We start from the raw sequence: 14476 nt of genomic DNA, 5'->3' as shown, positions 1-14476 counted from the left end.
ATAATGGTTTTTAATTTGAAAAGTGATAATTTTAAGAAATTTAATAAGTTTTTTTTTCTTTAAAAATTATCTGTTACAATTTTATCGGATATCCTCAAGGCTTAAATGTATTATAAAAAAATTAAAAGAAATATAAATAACCCTTTTCATAATACGATGTATGAATACAACATATATTATAAATTTCATTACGTTTACCTAATCCTCATTGGAGTTGAAGATATAAAGTTTAAAATGAAGTTTGTACAAGTTGACAGAAATTTTAATAATTAAATACGAAGCCAGCATAGCTCACAAATACAATTTGCTTACGTTATTCGCCCTTTAAAAAAACAAAAACACCATTTCAGGGCAAACTATTTTGGTTTCTCCATCAATTAGAGATCAAAGAAACAAAACTAAAAATAATAATAATAATAAATGAAGGGGCGTTGGATTTCCACAACTTAAATAAGAATAATACAGCACATAAAAGTAAGAGTAAAAAGAAAAAAAAAAGATGTGATTGAACTTTTCAAATAGGGGTCCTGCCATAGTGCAAAACCATGAGATGATCAGCGGTTGAGGTATGTGGAAGCTGAGTGACTGCGTCTCTTGAACTCCATATTTGATCTCTTACCTGCTGCAACGTCAACGAAGGTTGAAGCTGTTGCCCTCTACATCTTATCTCTATCTGCTTTTATCATCGTACATTACGTTCTTTGTTAGTCATTCTATATATAAATGTGGTAACAAAACCATGAAAGCTATTGTCAATACATATATAGGCATGAAAACGAAAGAAAGGGTTTCATATTCAATGGTCTTATTTTCCATACTTTTTGTACAAATGTTTCAGCCTATTTTGTTTCAAACCCTTAGGAAAGCTACTCTCTGAAGTAAATTAAACTTGGTTATCTGTTGACAAAGAGACCGGAAAGCAACGAAAAGATGTGAACATGCAATTGTTCTTTTTCTTGGATGCTAAAATTTGAAGACATTGTTTTTAAAAATTTTCTGTACTATTAATCAAACATTAATTCAAATGGAAAAATATAAACAAAATAAATTTATAAAAAACAAAGAACCACTCCACCATTTCTTTTCATTCTTCAATGCAGTGTTTTCTTCTTCTTTTTACGCTCTTTAAAACAAAAGTAGTTATGTTAAAAAAAATATTGTTTAAGCACTCTCTTCAAAAAATTATCACTAAATTTAAAAATAAATATTTTATTTATATTCACAATAAAAATTACGAATTATTTGGAGAGGTGCGCCAACATATAAACTTTTTCTATAAAGCTACCTTTAAAAAATACCCCAAAAAATACCTTTCTTTTTTAAAAATTTAATTTAAAATAAATATATAAGTTTTGGGTTATGAGTACCACATATTGTGATTGAGATAATGGGTTCAAAAGAAACTAGTTTAATACATATTTGTTTTGTTTGCATTAGTGTTTTACATGTAGTGGTGAAGTCATGCTTTGTCACTGCATTACCTCCTATCCATCTTATGCATCTTCAAACTTTTACTTTACCCATAAAATTCCTCCATCTACCAGAATTTGAAAATTACTACTAACTATAACTTAGGTCAGGCATGGAATTCCACCCTCTAAATCCTGCCCGTTTATTCCACCATCTTAAACTGCCCGAAATAATCATTACCCTTCCCACCTTCACTTCACTCAGCTTCTTTATTAAAATATTTGATTAAAATATCAACTAAAAATATTTTCTCATTTAATTAAAATCAGTCCATATTTTTAAATAATCTATTTCTAATGAAAAATAAAAATATCCATTTTATAACCTAAAACAATACTAATATATTTTACATTATTTCTTAAAATTAATCAAAAGAAAAAAAAAGGTCTGTACCCATTCTAGTACCTACATGTGTCACATTTAACATCTCTACATTCCTTTCTTTCTTCCTAATTCAAAACCCTAATGTCTTGAATAAAAAGTCAATATTCCATGCTAATTGCGTGTAGATATTTTTTTGTTAATTCTGAAAATTTATAAAGTAGAATTAGTAAGTTGTTATTGAATCAAAATAAGGATACTCCTAAGATTATTTAACAATTCATGCTGCATGCATTGGGTTCACCAACAATAAAAAAAACAAGTCATTTTCATGGGGAGGCTCTTATTTGTCTTTCCATGCTTTTATGTTGGGGGAGGTTCTTTCTCAACAACTAGGAATGATTGTGTTGTGGAATTATCCCTCATGCATTGCTTTCTCCCGACGTAAAATATGTGGGGATTTATTTTTAAAAAAGAAAAAGAAATTGTGTGGTTGGTTGTGGAGTGATGATGGGGTGTTTAAAATTCCGTCCAAGTGGTGCACTTAAAGATTATTTTTTCTTTTAAAATTTATGATGGACCCTTTTTAAGCACACTCCATGAGAGAGAAGGAGGGCCTACCATGAGCTGTTTATGAAAGCTGAGATTAAAGAGGCGAAAGCGTGACGAAGGAGGCGAAAACGCATGCAGATGGGAGAATGACAGGGTCCACGTGTGATTTCCATGCCCCTACCTTATAATTTTACTACACGTTTTACTTTTTATCTTTTTTATTCTCTCCGAGGGATATGTGTTCATGAGTGATAGAAAATAAACCCAAACATGAAGGTGTTCTCATACAAATTTTTTATTGAATTGATGTAATTGTTTAATTAAACATCAAAGAAATACATATCAGTAGAATTATGAGTAATTTAATATTTTAAAAAAAACCCTAAAAACCATTCTTTTTATTTTTTTCTTATTTAGTATTTTTATTAAATTTTTTTAAAAAATTTATTGGAAATCTTTATTCTTTTTCAAGAAAAAATCATTAGTTTATAAGACTAATACTTGTTAAAGTCAATGCATTGCGCTTAAAAATTACAAAAATAAAGAAGATCAAAAAAACCTTTCCCACCTTGGTTAAACAAACTTTTTTCCCACCAGTCCAAGAGGCTATATGTATCCTTAGAGGTATTCCTTGCATTGAGGTGTGAAAAAGGAAGAAATGGGGCCATGTTTGTGTAGATTATGGGTAATGATTATGAGGTGTAAAAGGGTAATTAATCTTGTGCCTAGGTACTAGTACTATGCACAAAAATCATTAATTGAAGAGCTATGATAGTGTTTTAAGGAGGAATATAGAGAGAGAAAAGAAACCCTACATCTACGCTCTAAATCACTTATAACACTAATCATTGGATATTTGGTTGCATGCCATGTGAACACAGGAAAAATTTCTTATCCCTAAAACAAACCCTTAGTTAAGGCAACAATATTTTTATGACAAAACACCTGGCGGTTACCAAGGATTTTCCATATCAATGGCATCTGTTGACCTCAACAACTACAACAAAAGTTGTTATTATAATTAAAAACAAGAGGATGTATGAACATGACACACATACATAAACCATATATAATATATGAACATTTTGAGATTAGGTGTATATTATTCAGGCCAAGACTACAATCTAGCAATAGCTGTAACACTTTGGATTATGATTTGTATTATATAAAAACGAGATATTGATTACTTCATAGCGTGAAGTGAAAGGAAAGAAATATATGCATTCGTGGCATAAGGGTTGACCTATAAATGCCTCAATCAATATTTTATAATTGAAACTAGTACAGCAAAACAGAATGTCGAGGATGTCCTTTTATACATATCTAGCAAGCTAACATGGTTTAGATATTTTTATGTGGGAGGCAGACAGACAAATTAATGATACTTGGAGTGCCGCAAAGGACAATAGAACGAAGGCCAATTTAATGTAACTACACCAACTTTTAATCTAATAACTTGAAATAAAAGGTTGTCTTAGCTTGACGTACCCGAAAGGGAAAAAGAAAACAAAATGTTTCTTAAGCTAAGGCAAACAAAAGCTTCATTTTGGCTTTTATGTATGACTTGGGCACATATCTACATGCCTTGGTGCATTACTACCATATGAAGAACATGTGGTACTAATGTTCCAAAATCAATTATATTGTTTTTTATACCCTAGAAAAGAAACAAACTTTAAACCTTAAATTTTAAATGCTTATTTGGACCCCCCCAAAAAAAAAAGTGAACGAAATTTTGGAGACTAAAGATTTGGATCTCTTAAGTTGTACAAATTATAAAGCTAGAGTAGCATGGAAGAAACTCTCCTTTAATGTCATTATTGGAGAAGAAATAATTGCATTAAATTGATTATAAAAGGGATGGGAGGAAAAAATAGAGTGAATAGAGTTAAGAAATGGAGATACACAATTATTGAGTTATGTAGTGCACCTCGCCCTCGTGCACAAATTATTGAGGTATAGACCTCATTTTTCCCTGATTATGACACAAAATAACTTGAATTTTCATCATACCGGGTATATACGCTCCCACCTCAAGAAATGGAAAGAAAAAGTAATCAATTTTCTTCTTTTTGTTAGATTATAATTTGTGTTGAGATTTCAAAACATGATGAGTAGGGTGTTTCACGGAGGAGTTTACTTTCAATTATTATTGTTTTGGTATTTAATTAACATGCATGTTTTTTGTGAATCAGACAATAATAAACAACTATGTCCATATCCCATACATATTTCTTACCTAACTATATTTGGGTATTTTAGCTGTTGAGTGTTTATTTATTTCAGTATAGAAATTACACTTGTCTAAAAAACTAAAGCCAAGGTATTAGGGGAATTAAAGTATTTATTTTAATTATTTAGATTTTATTCATCATGATTTGTAAAATTTAATGGCTTTTTAGTAAAAAAATTAGTAATAGTTGGTTTTTAATGAATTGTATGGAGTTTCTTCTGGTACATATCTATTTATCTTTTAATTTTCTCACGTTCTTTTTCAAAAAAAAAATCATCATGATTATAATGAATAAAGTTTAATCTTCGTATAACATATTATATTGGCTATTTTTATATATATTATGAATTATAAAATTGCTTATGTATGAACAAAGAAAAATACAAACTTGTGTATAAACACATTTTAATATATAAAATTAATCCATGCATTGTTTTTTTTTTTAATAAATTAACATGCAAGTGTTTTGTGCAAATTAATTAAAGAATAAAAAACAAATGTGTCTATACTAATAAATATCCCATACTTATTTTGATACTTAATTAAATATGTTTATGTGTTATGGGAATAGGAGTATGCATATTGACCCTAGCTAATCAATAAACTCAACTCATTCAGATATCTAAAATAAAATATTTCCCATTCTTCTCTATATTTGAAATGCGTTTCTCTTTTTCTGTGGAATAAGTGAGCAATTTTCTTTCATATATATTGAAATTAATTTATTTCCAAGTACAATTAATTTTACACCTATATATAAACTCACTCTTTGAAAAACATACTACTTAGAAATTTTAATAATGTCTTTTAAAAGTGCTTGTTGCACTTATTTCACTAATCCCTTAACTATCCTTAGTAGTAAATCTTAAATTAATGAAATATAGGTTAGATCATTGGTAATTTTCATATGAATTTATGGCATATGAAATAGTGAACCCCATTATAGAAAGAGTAGAGTTATTTTTGGGTTGAGAAAAGGAGGTGGGTTAGTAGTTTTCAATATTGTTTTATATGTCCAAACTTGTACTGTCACTAACAACACCCATAACTAGAACAAGAAGCTCATAACCATTTTACAGGACTGGTTACCTTGATATGAAAATCCTTTTGGCAATCTTTACAACCATAGACTACATGTTAATGCCCTAATGATGTTAGATAAGTAAAAGGTTATCCTTAAACTGCACTTCCCACCTAAATGCACGATGATATCATACAAGAAAAAGAGAAGAGAGAATAGAAAAAACATGCATTTAGTTCTGCTGTTTCTGTCATGTCTTTAGCACCAACCAAGTCCCCTATGTAGTAATAAATTTGGAGGTTAAAAAGAAGGGTTGATTTTTTCTTTTTGGATCTTTTGAGTTTTATGCTTTCTGTGTTTTGGTAATCTAAAGCATGGGGTAGCATTTAATTCAAACAAAGGAATTTGCATTTATGTTTTATATATAAATAAATACCTCTGATTCGCTATCCAGTCTCAGCTTGTTAACCAGATACTTCATTAATAATCGAACTGTCATCTTTCCGTCCCTGCTAGATTCCAACCAAAATCAGTACACTTGTTATATATAAGGAGTTATTGTGAAAGCCTGGAGAAAACTACAAGTACGTAGAAAGTGATTAATTGGAATATAACAAAGGGATAAGCTTTGTTACTTGATTCTTAGGTAGCTCTTCGGAATCTGAGGCAGAAACGGTTCCTTTGCTCTGACCATATTTTTAGAACATAAAAAAAAGGTGAATTTCATCAGAAATTGAAATCTTTCATTTTTCAAATACCCCAAAGTGATATGATTAAGAAGAGGAGAATTTTCAAACAAAAATTGAGGCAAATATTCTCTTCCTCTCTCTCTTTTTCTTTTTTTGGTATGCTGTTTTGTGCAACTTACTGATTTTGCGATGCTTGAAGCACAAACCAAATGCCAGAATGGGGTCTTCTAGGAGGATCAATGATTCTAACATCCGAGCTCGGCCCTGCAACATCCATTTCGGACTGCACCTGAAATGGTCTGGCAAAATAGGACCCCAATGGCACCAAAGAAGAAGATGAGGAGGAGGAGGAGGAGGCGGAATGAGCTGCTGCTATATTTTGTGCAATCGGCCTAAATGAGGAGCTAAGCTCCCCATGATGAGGGAACGTGGAGCTGCTCCCTTGTTGGTGATGAAAGAATAAAGATGAGCTAAAACTATGCATGAGCGGTGAAGGTGGCGGAGGCGGAGCTCGAAAGTCAGGCATATGAAAGATAGGGGCTAATAATGGCCTTGCTTGTTGCGACATACCACCAGGTAATAGATCAAGCTCAATCATCCCTCCTCTTCTTGCCGTTGGATCGCCTTGGTAATGCTTGTTGGCATCATATCGTGTTGGCTGACCCCCTAAACCGAGTTGGAGCCAACCTTCATCTCTCTCTAACTCTAGTTCTTGATTGTTATCCTTTGAGTTGGAGCCCGCTTCATTAAGACTATTAGTTGTTGATTCATCTTCAGCCATGCGATTAGCAGCTAGATCAGATCCTACATAAGCTTCAGCGTGAAAATCATACCCGTAAACACGGCTCATAAGCCCAAAACTCTCTGTGTAACTGCTACCACAATAACCATAAAAGCCGCCGCCGCCACCGTGAGGAAGATGATGCTGTTTAGGAAGGTTTTCAGCAGGAACCATGGTCATATCCGGTAACCCAAAAACACCAACACCCAGTTTCTACTATAACAAAGAGAAGGAAGAAGGTGCTGTTGCTGCTGTCTATAACCAATTCCAAGCTTGGCCTTGATATCAACATAAGCCATGGATGAAAATGGTGTTTTCAATACTCTGGTGTTTAAATTGGATTGCCATAGGCATGTTTTGGAGAAGAGAAATCAAGAAAGATAGAGACACCCATTAACCAGAGAGGAAGTGATGTGGTTATTGAGTTTTTAATGTAGGAGAATAAAGGGTGTAAATCTGACTTTCCATTAATTCTCTTTGTTTGGAAGCTTGTGTAAATGAAATAGTTAGAGAGATGGTGGTCAGTCAGTCAGTTAGATTAATCAACAATAATATCCATTTGTATGTCTTAGGGAGGAATCGTTTTTTGACTTTATTAAGAAGAAATATATGCTCCACCTATTTTGTAAAAAATATCAAAAAGGGTCCCCCAAGCAAACACCTTTAAACTTTAGGGCATGTTCCAAGGAGAAAAATGACTGTAAAAGGCTCCTTCTTTTTAGAATATCACAAAAAGGCCCTTCCGAGCCTTAATAAAAGGTCATCCCTACTACAATTGGAATGTTAAAAATCAGAAGTGAAAACCCCATTTCATTCTCGTATAAACTAATTAATTTTGGTCACACTTTGCAACAGCCATAGGATATAAAAAATAAAAACATTAAATTTCCCCTGAAAGAGAAATATATAATGTTACTTGTTTAAATAAAACATTCATAAAAGTAATAATATTTATTTATTTTTGAGAGTCTTGAAAGTTTTAATTTGTTTCATGTGATGGATGTTTTTGGCTGAAGAATGACCATCTTTCTTTACTTCCAAAAAGGAATAATATAAAATTTTGAGGAAAAGGCCAAATTTAAAAACTTGCCTTGTTGCCTTCTCATGGCCTGGAAATAAGACAAGTGAGTGGCATGGCATAATCACATTACCTGTCAATTTATTATAATAATTTGTAAACATTTATAAACTATGTTATTAAGAGGCCAAAATTTTTTATATTATACTCTGCCCCAAACAGTATACTTCAAAATATAGTTTTCTACTTTTTTTTATTTTGCATATATAAATTTTATATTTTGAATCTTTTTTTCATCACATTATCATAATTTTAGTCCCTAATGTTAATATCTTCTCTTAATTTGATGCTTATTTTTTAATTAAATTTTGCCTTTTTAACTTTTGAACTGAAATGATGGCAAAGACATTAATTTTTTAGCGATGTTGACGTGATAATCATAATAATAGTCTATATATGCTTTATGCTAACATGATTATATTTGTCTTATATGCCACATTAACAAATAATTTAAAATTTGTAAAAATATTGAAAATATATAAAAATATTTTTTTTAAAATAGCATGAAGTAAATGTGGAATTTCATCTGAGTTGTCATGTCAGTATTTCAAATAAAAATAGTAATTCAACTCATTTTAAAAAGTTAATTTTAAATTTATCTATTTTTAAAAAATTAAGAGTTAAATTTAATTAAAAAAAAGATCAAATTTATAAAATACGTAAATATTAAAGCGAATATGATATTTTCAATGGTGGGAAGTTTTGTTTTTTTCTAATAATGAGTTGTTTAATTGGCAGGACATTGGCTGCTGATGCATTTGCCTCCCCCTTTAGCTACACGGGAGTGGGAGACCCCCTCTTATTCCTTATACATATATATATATTTCTTAATTCGTGTTTGAACTCCCAAGATGTGATTTAAAATTTGATTCAAAACAATGGCTGCTGTTAGCTACCTGAAAAGCTGCTACTCTTTCTTTCCAGCCCATCAAAGATGCCCTTATTTATTCTTTTTTTTTTTTTCAAAGAGGAGGAGTCAATCAACAAATTCCTTTTAACTGAACCAGACACGAGACAATTGTACCCCCCTTTATAAAGTGTCTCTTGATTAATTACGATGCAACTTTTGTTCTGCAATTAATGTCCTTCTGACTTTCTTCCCAAATGCATTTGTAGGAAGCCTTTTTAGTTGAAGACTTAGGATGGTTTAACATTTTCTGTCAGTTTTTTTTAATTTGAGGTGTATTTGTACTTTTACTTTCTGTGGTTAGCAGATAAAGAAATGGAGTATACTTAGAGACAGGGGGGAGGGGGCAGTAAAAGATGTGAAGCGTGGCCAACGGGTGACAGTGCATGGCCATGCCAATGGAATGACTTAAGCATGGAATAAAAAAGCATTGATTGATGGGATTGGGGGACGATATCTTTCTCCCAAAAATTCACCATCAAGATTCTAAAAAGTTGAGTGGATACCCCCTAACCCAACCCCATTTCGTCTCTCGATTGAAGAGCTCATTTAGGATAATATCATTTCCTAACTTATAATTTCTATTAATTTCTCATCCACATGTTGCGTTTTTGTTATATAATTATTTCTATTTTCAACCCTTCACTCCTACATGGTTGGCAAATCCCAATGGCACCCGAGGTAGTGGAAAATAAGATAATGAGTGAATTTCATTTCTACACAATTAATGACAAATCTCACATGGTTATGAAAAACCAGAGGATAGATGATCATTCATAATGGTACTATCCGATTTACAACATGAGGATCATTTGATGAAGTTGTGCTGATTCAAATACATTGGTGAAATCATGGAAATTACATACAAAGTCCAATTAGAATGGTCAGGGTTTTTTTTTTTCGGTTGCCCTAATGAAAAATAGTGACAGTACGTGTCGTATACCATGCTGCTATCTTTGCGTATATTCGTTCCAAGGTTTTGATAGCGTGCCAGTACAAACAGAAAAGCATGAGATGGGAAGAAAACAAGAAGAAAGAGCTGAATATTCCATGATTATGAATTGGGGCCCCAAAGTTTGAAGTAGACTGAAAAGCCCAACAATAAGGAAGTGAAGCAGTGGACATCTAAGTTTTTTACTTAGCTTACAGAAGAGGAGCAAGTATCGGTGTATACGTAACAATCGTGCATGGGATCCTGGCTCAAATCAAGACTTTGAAAAAAAAAAAGATTGTTGCATAGAATATATCCATCGGCCTTAAGCGGGGCCGAATTATTATTAGCTTTAGCAATGTGCAGTTCTAGCATTAAAGAAAGTGCGTAGAGTGATATTCCTAACTCTAATATCTCAGACGCCCACTAAGTGAGGTTTTTTTTTTTTTTGTGTGTGGAGATAATTAAAGGAATTAAAAGAGTTAAAAACTTGTCATCATGGCATCATCAATGGCATCATCATGGCTCAACCAATATTAAGTATATAAATCAAAGTGGGATTGGAAGTGAGGGAAGCAAAAGCGCAAAATAACCAACGAGTCAAAAGGGAGGTTTGCATGTGCATGTGGGATAATGAGTGGCGATGTCAGCTAATGCATGTGAATAACAAATGAGGTTTGATTTGTTGAAACCGAGACAAGCAGATAAGAGAGAGAATGCCTGGGCGTCTTGGTGGGTGGGGGACGCTTTGAATGCAGCTCAAACTTTGAATTTTCCCTGTCTTCCTTCTTATATTTATATATACTGAATGCTCTTCAGTTTATGTGAATTGTAGTGAATAGCAGACCTCGAACTTGGAATTTAAAACTAGGGTTACATTTTTTTAAACAGTATTTCATTAGTTGTATTAATTTTGAGTTTTTTTTGGGTTACTTTATTTTGAGAAAAAAATGATTTTTGAACATGAATTGATAAAATTTAAAATTTTTTTTAAAAAAAATTAGAGTAAATAAAAGAAATCAATTATTACATTTTAAAAGTATTTTTATATAGTATTTTTTAGTAACTTTTACAATTTCAAATATAAAATATTTTTTATAACATAAAAAATATTATAAATTAAATAAAAATAAATTCAGTGTTGGGTTAGTAACCATAATTCGGATTGATTTACGATTTCATGATTATTGTTTTCAGCCTTAGAACCAACCAGAATGCTTACAATAGAATTAGGAGTTAAACTATGATATTTTGTGTCAACATACAAAAATATTACTGCTGATTATGTGGCGTATATAATTGCTATTAGGCATCCAGGGGTTTGTTCTGCTATACTATGTTGCTGACCTCCAAAATTATACAATTTGTTGCGAATTTTTCCTGATAATCATCACACGCATATCCTTGGATATGGAAAGTACTACATCTTTCTGCCTGTAACTAAAGGGCAACAATTAAGGTGGGGAAAATGCTTAATAATGCCTTAATTATCTTTCATCAACAATTACTACTGCTACATTGATAATCATGTGCCCTTGAATGCTCTTTCATATTCATCAAATCAAGACATCCGCAATATGAGACTGGTACAAAATGTAAGATTTGGATACATAATTGAATTGAGTAAATTAACGGTGACAGTTCAATTTGAATCGTTAGATCATAATCAATTAGAAGCAATTGAACTATTAGTTTTGGTCTTGATTTTCGGTCTGTTACCACTTACTCTATTTTCGTTTATATTTGTTCAACCTGATCCAGTTCTAACAATACCATAAAATTGCAATATATCTATGTAGAGCAAAGTTTAGATAGAAACTGTGAAATGGATCCTATTACAAAAAGATAGATTTCATCTTCCTAGAAGTGGTGGGAACTTAATTAGCTTCTAAAATTAGCAAGCAAAACAAAAAATTTCACAAGATAATGGTAACCATCTAAGTGCTGAATCTTTTTCCTTCCTTTTAAAAGGGAAGTGAGCAGCCACGTATGTAAGATATGACGACTTCCTTGCCAAACTCCCCACCCCACCCCACCCCACCAAAAACCATATAATGGGCCACGCTGCTTCATCGGTCAAGTTTCACTTGCAGTCAAAAAGATATGGAACCTCTTTTGGAAAATTAAATCTATATTTTTGGTCCCCCTGCTTTTTAATTACTTCATTGATTTGGAATTCGTTTTACGAGGTAGCATTGAGCAACCATGGGTTCTGATTTGGTTATTATTTCAACTTTTGGTGTATGTTGAATTCCATGTTTAAGTTGTTTAACGAGTTTTTGGATTTGGTCTGTAGTTGATCATACATTTTTTTTTCTTTTTGAAATAAAGTTTTTTTATTAATTTAACCATACACCCATTACTCTCAAAACAAATAACCAGAGAGGCTAGCGCCAATTAATTTTGGTTAATTCAGTTGCTTTTATTCGGTTTTATAATTTATGTTGGTTAGAGCTTTGTAAAATTGATAACCAAAAAAATGGAATCTCTTAATGGTATTTATTATTATTTTTTAATATTATTGAGGGGGTGTCAACTTTCTTAACAAAGTATTTAAAGATTCGTTCATTCGAAGTTAATAGAACTTTCAACAGTTCGGTATTGTTCATAATCGAGATTTTGTCTCCCAACACCGTGGAGAGCCCAAGTGCTTGAGATGATGAGTTTAATAGAACAAGCTTTCTATGTGTTGTAAGTCATGAACTCAAACCTTACCAAGGACAAATACTCACATTTTCTTGAGAGGTGGTTGTGTGCCACACACAATCAGTCTTAAAGAGGTGCTTCAATTTGTTGAGACTCCAATCTTTTCAAGCAACCTTAAGCACTCGGATAGTCGGAAGACAAGATCCTAACAAGAGATAATACCAGACATGTTGAGGAGTATATAAACTATCGACACTTTGAAGACTTCTTCGAAAGAAGTCAGAAAATCCCTCAATATCAAAGCACCCTTTTTGCACCATGCAAAGTACATCCCAACAAGACACTTCCATTATGTTAAACTCATTACCTTTTTAGATAACTTCAGCCACTTGAGCTCCTCTCATAGACAAGAGACAAAAACCACATAGTGCACATAGAGCCCTTTACGTATGACTCTTAAGTTGTTATCCAATCTTGTGTTGATATACAGAAAAAAATAAATTAAATTTGCTAGAGATCAAATATGGAAGACTCTTGTACCAACCCTTTTCTGTTCAAAAACAAGTCAATAACACCTTTTAAGTACAGTTTGGTGAAAGAAAACTTGATATATATATACATATGAAGATATAAGCCCAGAGGTTTAAGAATCCCTAAATTGCAGGAGAAATCATAATTTTTTAGGGTTTAAGATTAAATTATATACTTTTATGAGAGTTAAAATGTAAGTTATTTTTATATGGTTTATATTTTTGTGGTTTTCAAAAGGACTAAATAGATATTCTAATATTTTGAGGAGTCAAACTATAATTTTTACTATATATTAACTTAAGATTTTATAAATTTGAAAGAAGTAATACAATAATTGTTATTTTAAAGAGGACAGCCCGGGTGCTCAAACTTTGGTTAAAATCGGATTAACCGACGAACTAATCTAATTCAGTTAATCGGTCAGTTAAAGATTTTTTAGAATTTCAATTAATGATTAATTTGGTTTGAAATCGAGTAATTACCGAATTAAGTGAACTTAATAAATAAAATTATATATTATATGTATTAGGCTATTTCTAATTCAGTTAAATGAACATTATCAATTTTTTTATATGTTTTATACTTGTTTTAACAAAAATAAAAAAATAAAACATATAAATTTCAGTTAATTTGGTTAACCGATCGAATTAACTGAAATATTTTGATTCGGTTAACTTTTTTTGAAAAAATTTTGATTCAATTAATGATTAAAAATTAAAAATTTTAATTAATTCGATTAATACTAATTCAATTTAATTAACCATTTGAGCAACCCTTCTTACCTCTCCCTTGGCGCCTACTAAATTGAGACCATATATTGATAATCCAAGAGTCTCTAAATTTGTATCAAAACAAATGTAAATATTCAATAATTTTTTAAGAGCGAGTCTCAGAGCAAATTTCGACATATCAAACTGAAATTCAAGTCATTCAAATATTCTTAATAGAATCAATAAGTAAAAACAAATTTCTTTAATTTTAAAAATTTAACAGAAATATTGCATGTACAGCCACGGAAACCTTTAGTTGGTTTGGGCATATGTCAACCTCAAAATAAAAGATGTGATGTATTTTAGGAGCAGAAACAACTCTACTTTTTTTTTTTTTGGATATAGATGTAGCAGTAGGACCCAAAAGAATGAAGCAACTGCATGGTTGTTGGAAATTAGGTCAAAAAACCATAGGGTGAGCAGAAACTGCTAGAGACTGGTCTCATACAAAAAGGAAATGGGTTTAAATTGTAGAGTTATGGCATGGCCTTTTGTTGTGCAGTGGGGGTGACCATTCCAAAGTAAAAAGGGGGCCCTCTCCCACGT

At 31.7% G+C, this 14476-nt stretch overlaps 1 protein-coding gene across 4 annotated transcripts; it reads right to left on the bottom strand.

Annotated features, from left to right (window-relative positions):
- Positions 1 to 287: 287 nt before the first annotated feature.
- On the bottom strand, positions 288 to 7632 carry LOC121203013 (uncharacterized). 4 transcript variants are annotated; one of them, XM_041100420.1, is made up of 4 exons: positions 6466 to 7632; positions 6233 to 6283; positions 6034 to 6106; positions 288 to 673 (listed from the first exon to the last, which is right to left on the bottom strand). In XM_041100420.1, exons 1-4 carry the CDS (start codon positions 7245 to 7247, stop codon positions 515 to 517), a joined length of 1065 nt encoding a protein of 354 aa, XP_040956354.1. In that variant the 5' UTR covers positions 7248 to 7632; the 3' UTR covers positions 288 to 514. The 4 variants fall into 4 exon arrangements, with proteins under 4 accessions (XP_040956354.1, XP_040956346.1, XP_040956352.1 ...); XM_041100412.1 differs by having other exon boundaries at positions 288 to 676; positions 6034 to 6109; positions 6466 to 7626; XM_041100418.1 differs by having other exon boundaries at positions 6034 to 6109; positions 6466 to 7626.
- Between the last annotated feature and the right edge of the window lie 6844 nt (positions 7633 to 14476).

Source organism: Gossypium hirsutum, chromosome A03 (assembly GCF_007990345.1).
Source record: "Gossypium hirsutum isolate 1008001.06 chromosome A03, Gossypium_hirsutum_v2.1, whole genome shotgun sequence".
Taxonomy (NCBI): Eukaryota; Viridiplantae; Streptophyta; class Magnoliopsida; order Malvales; family Malvaceae; genus Gossypium; species Gossypium hirsutum.
This window is presented reverse-complemented; position numbering and strand designations above follow the sequence as displayed.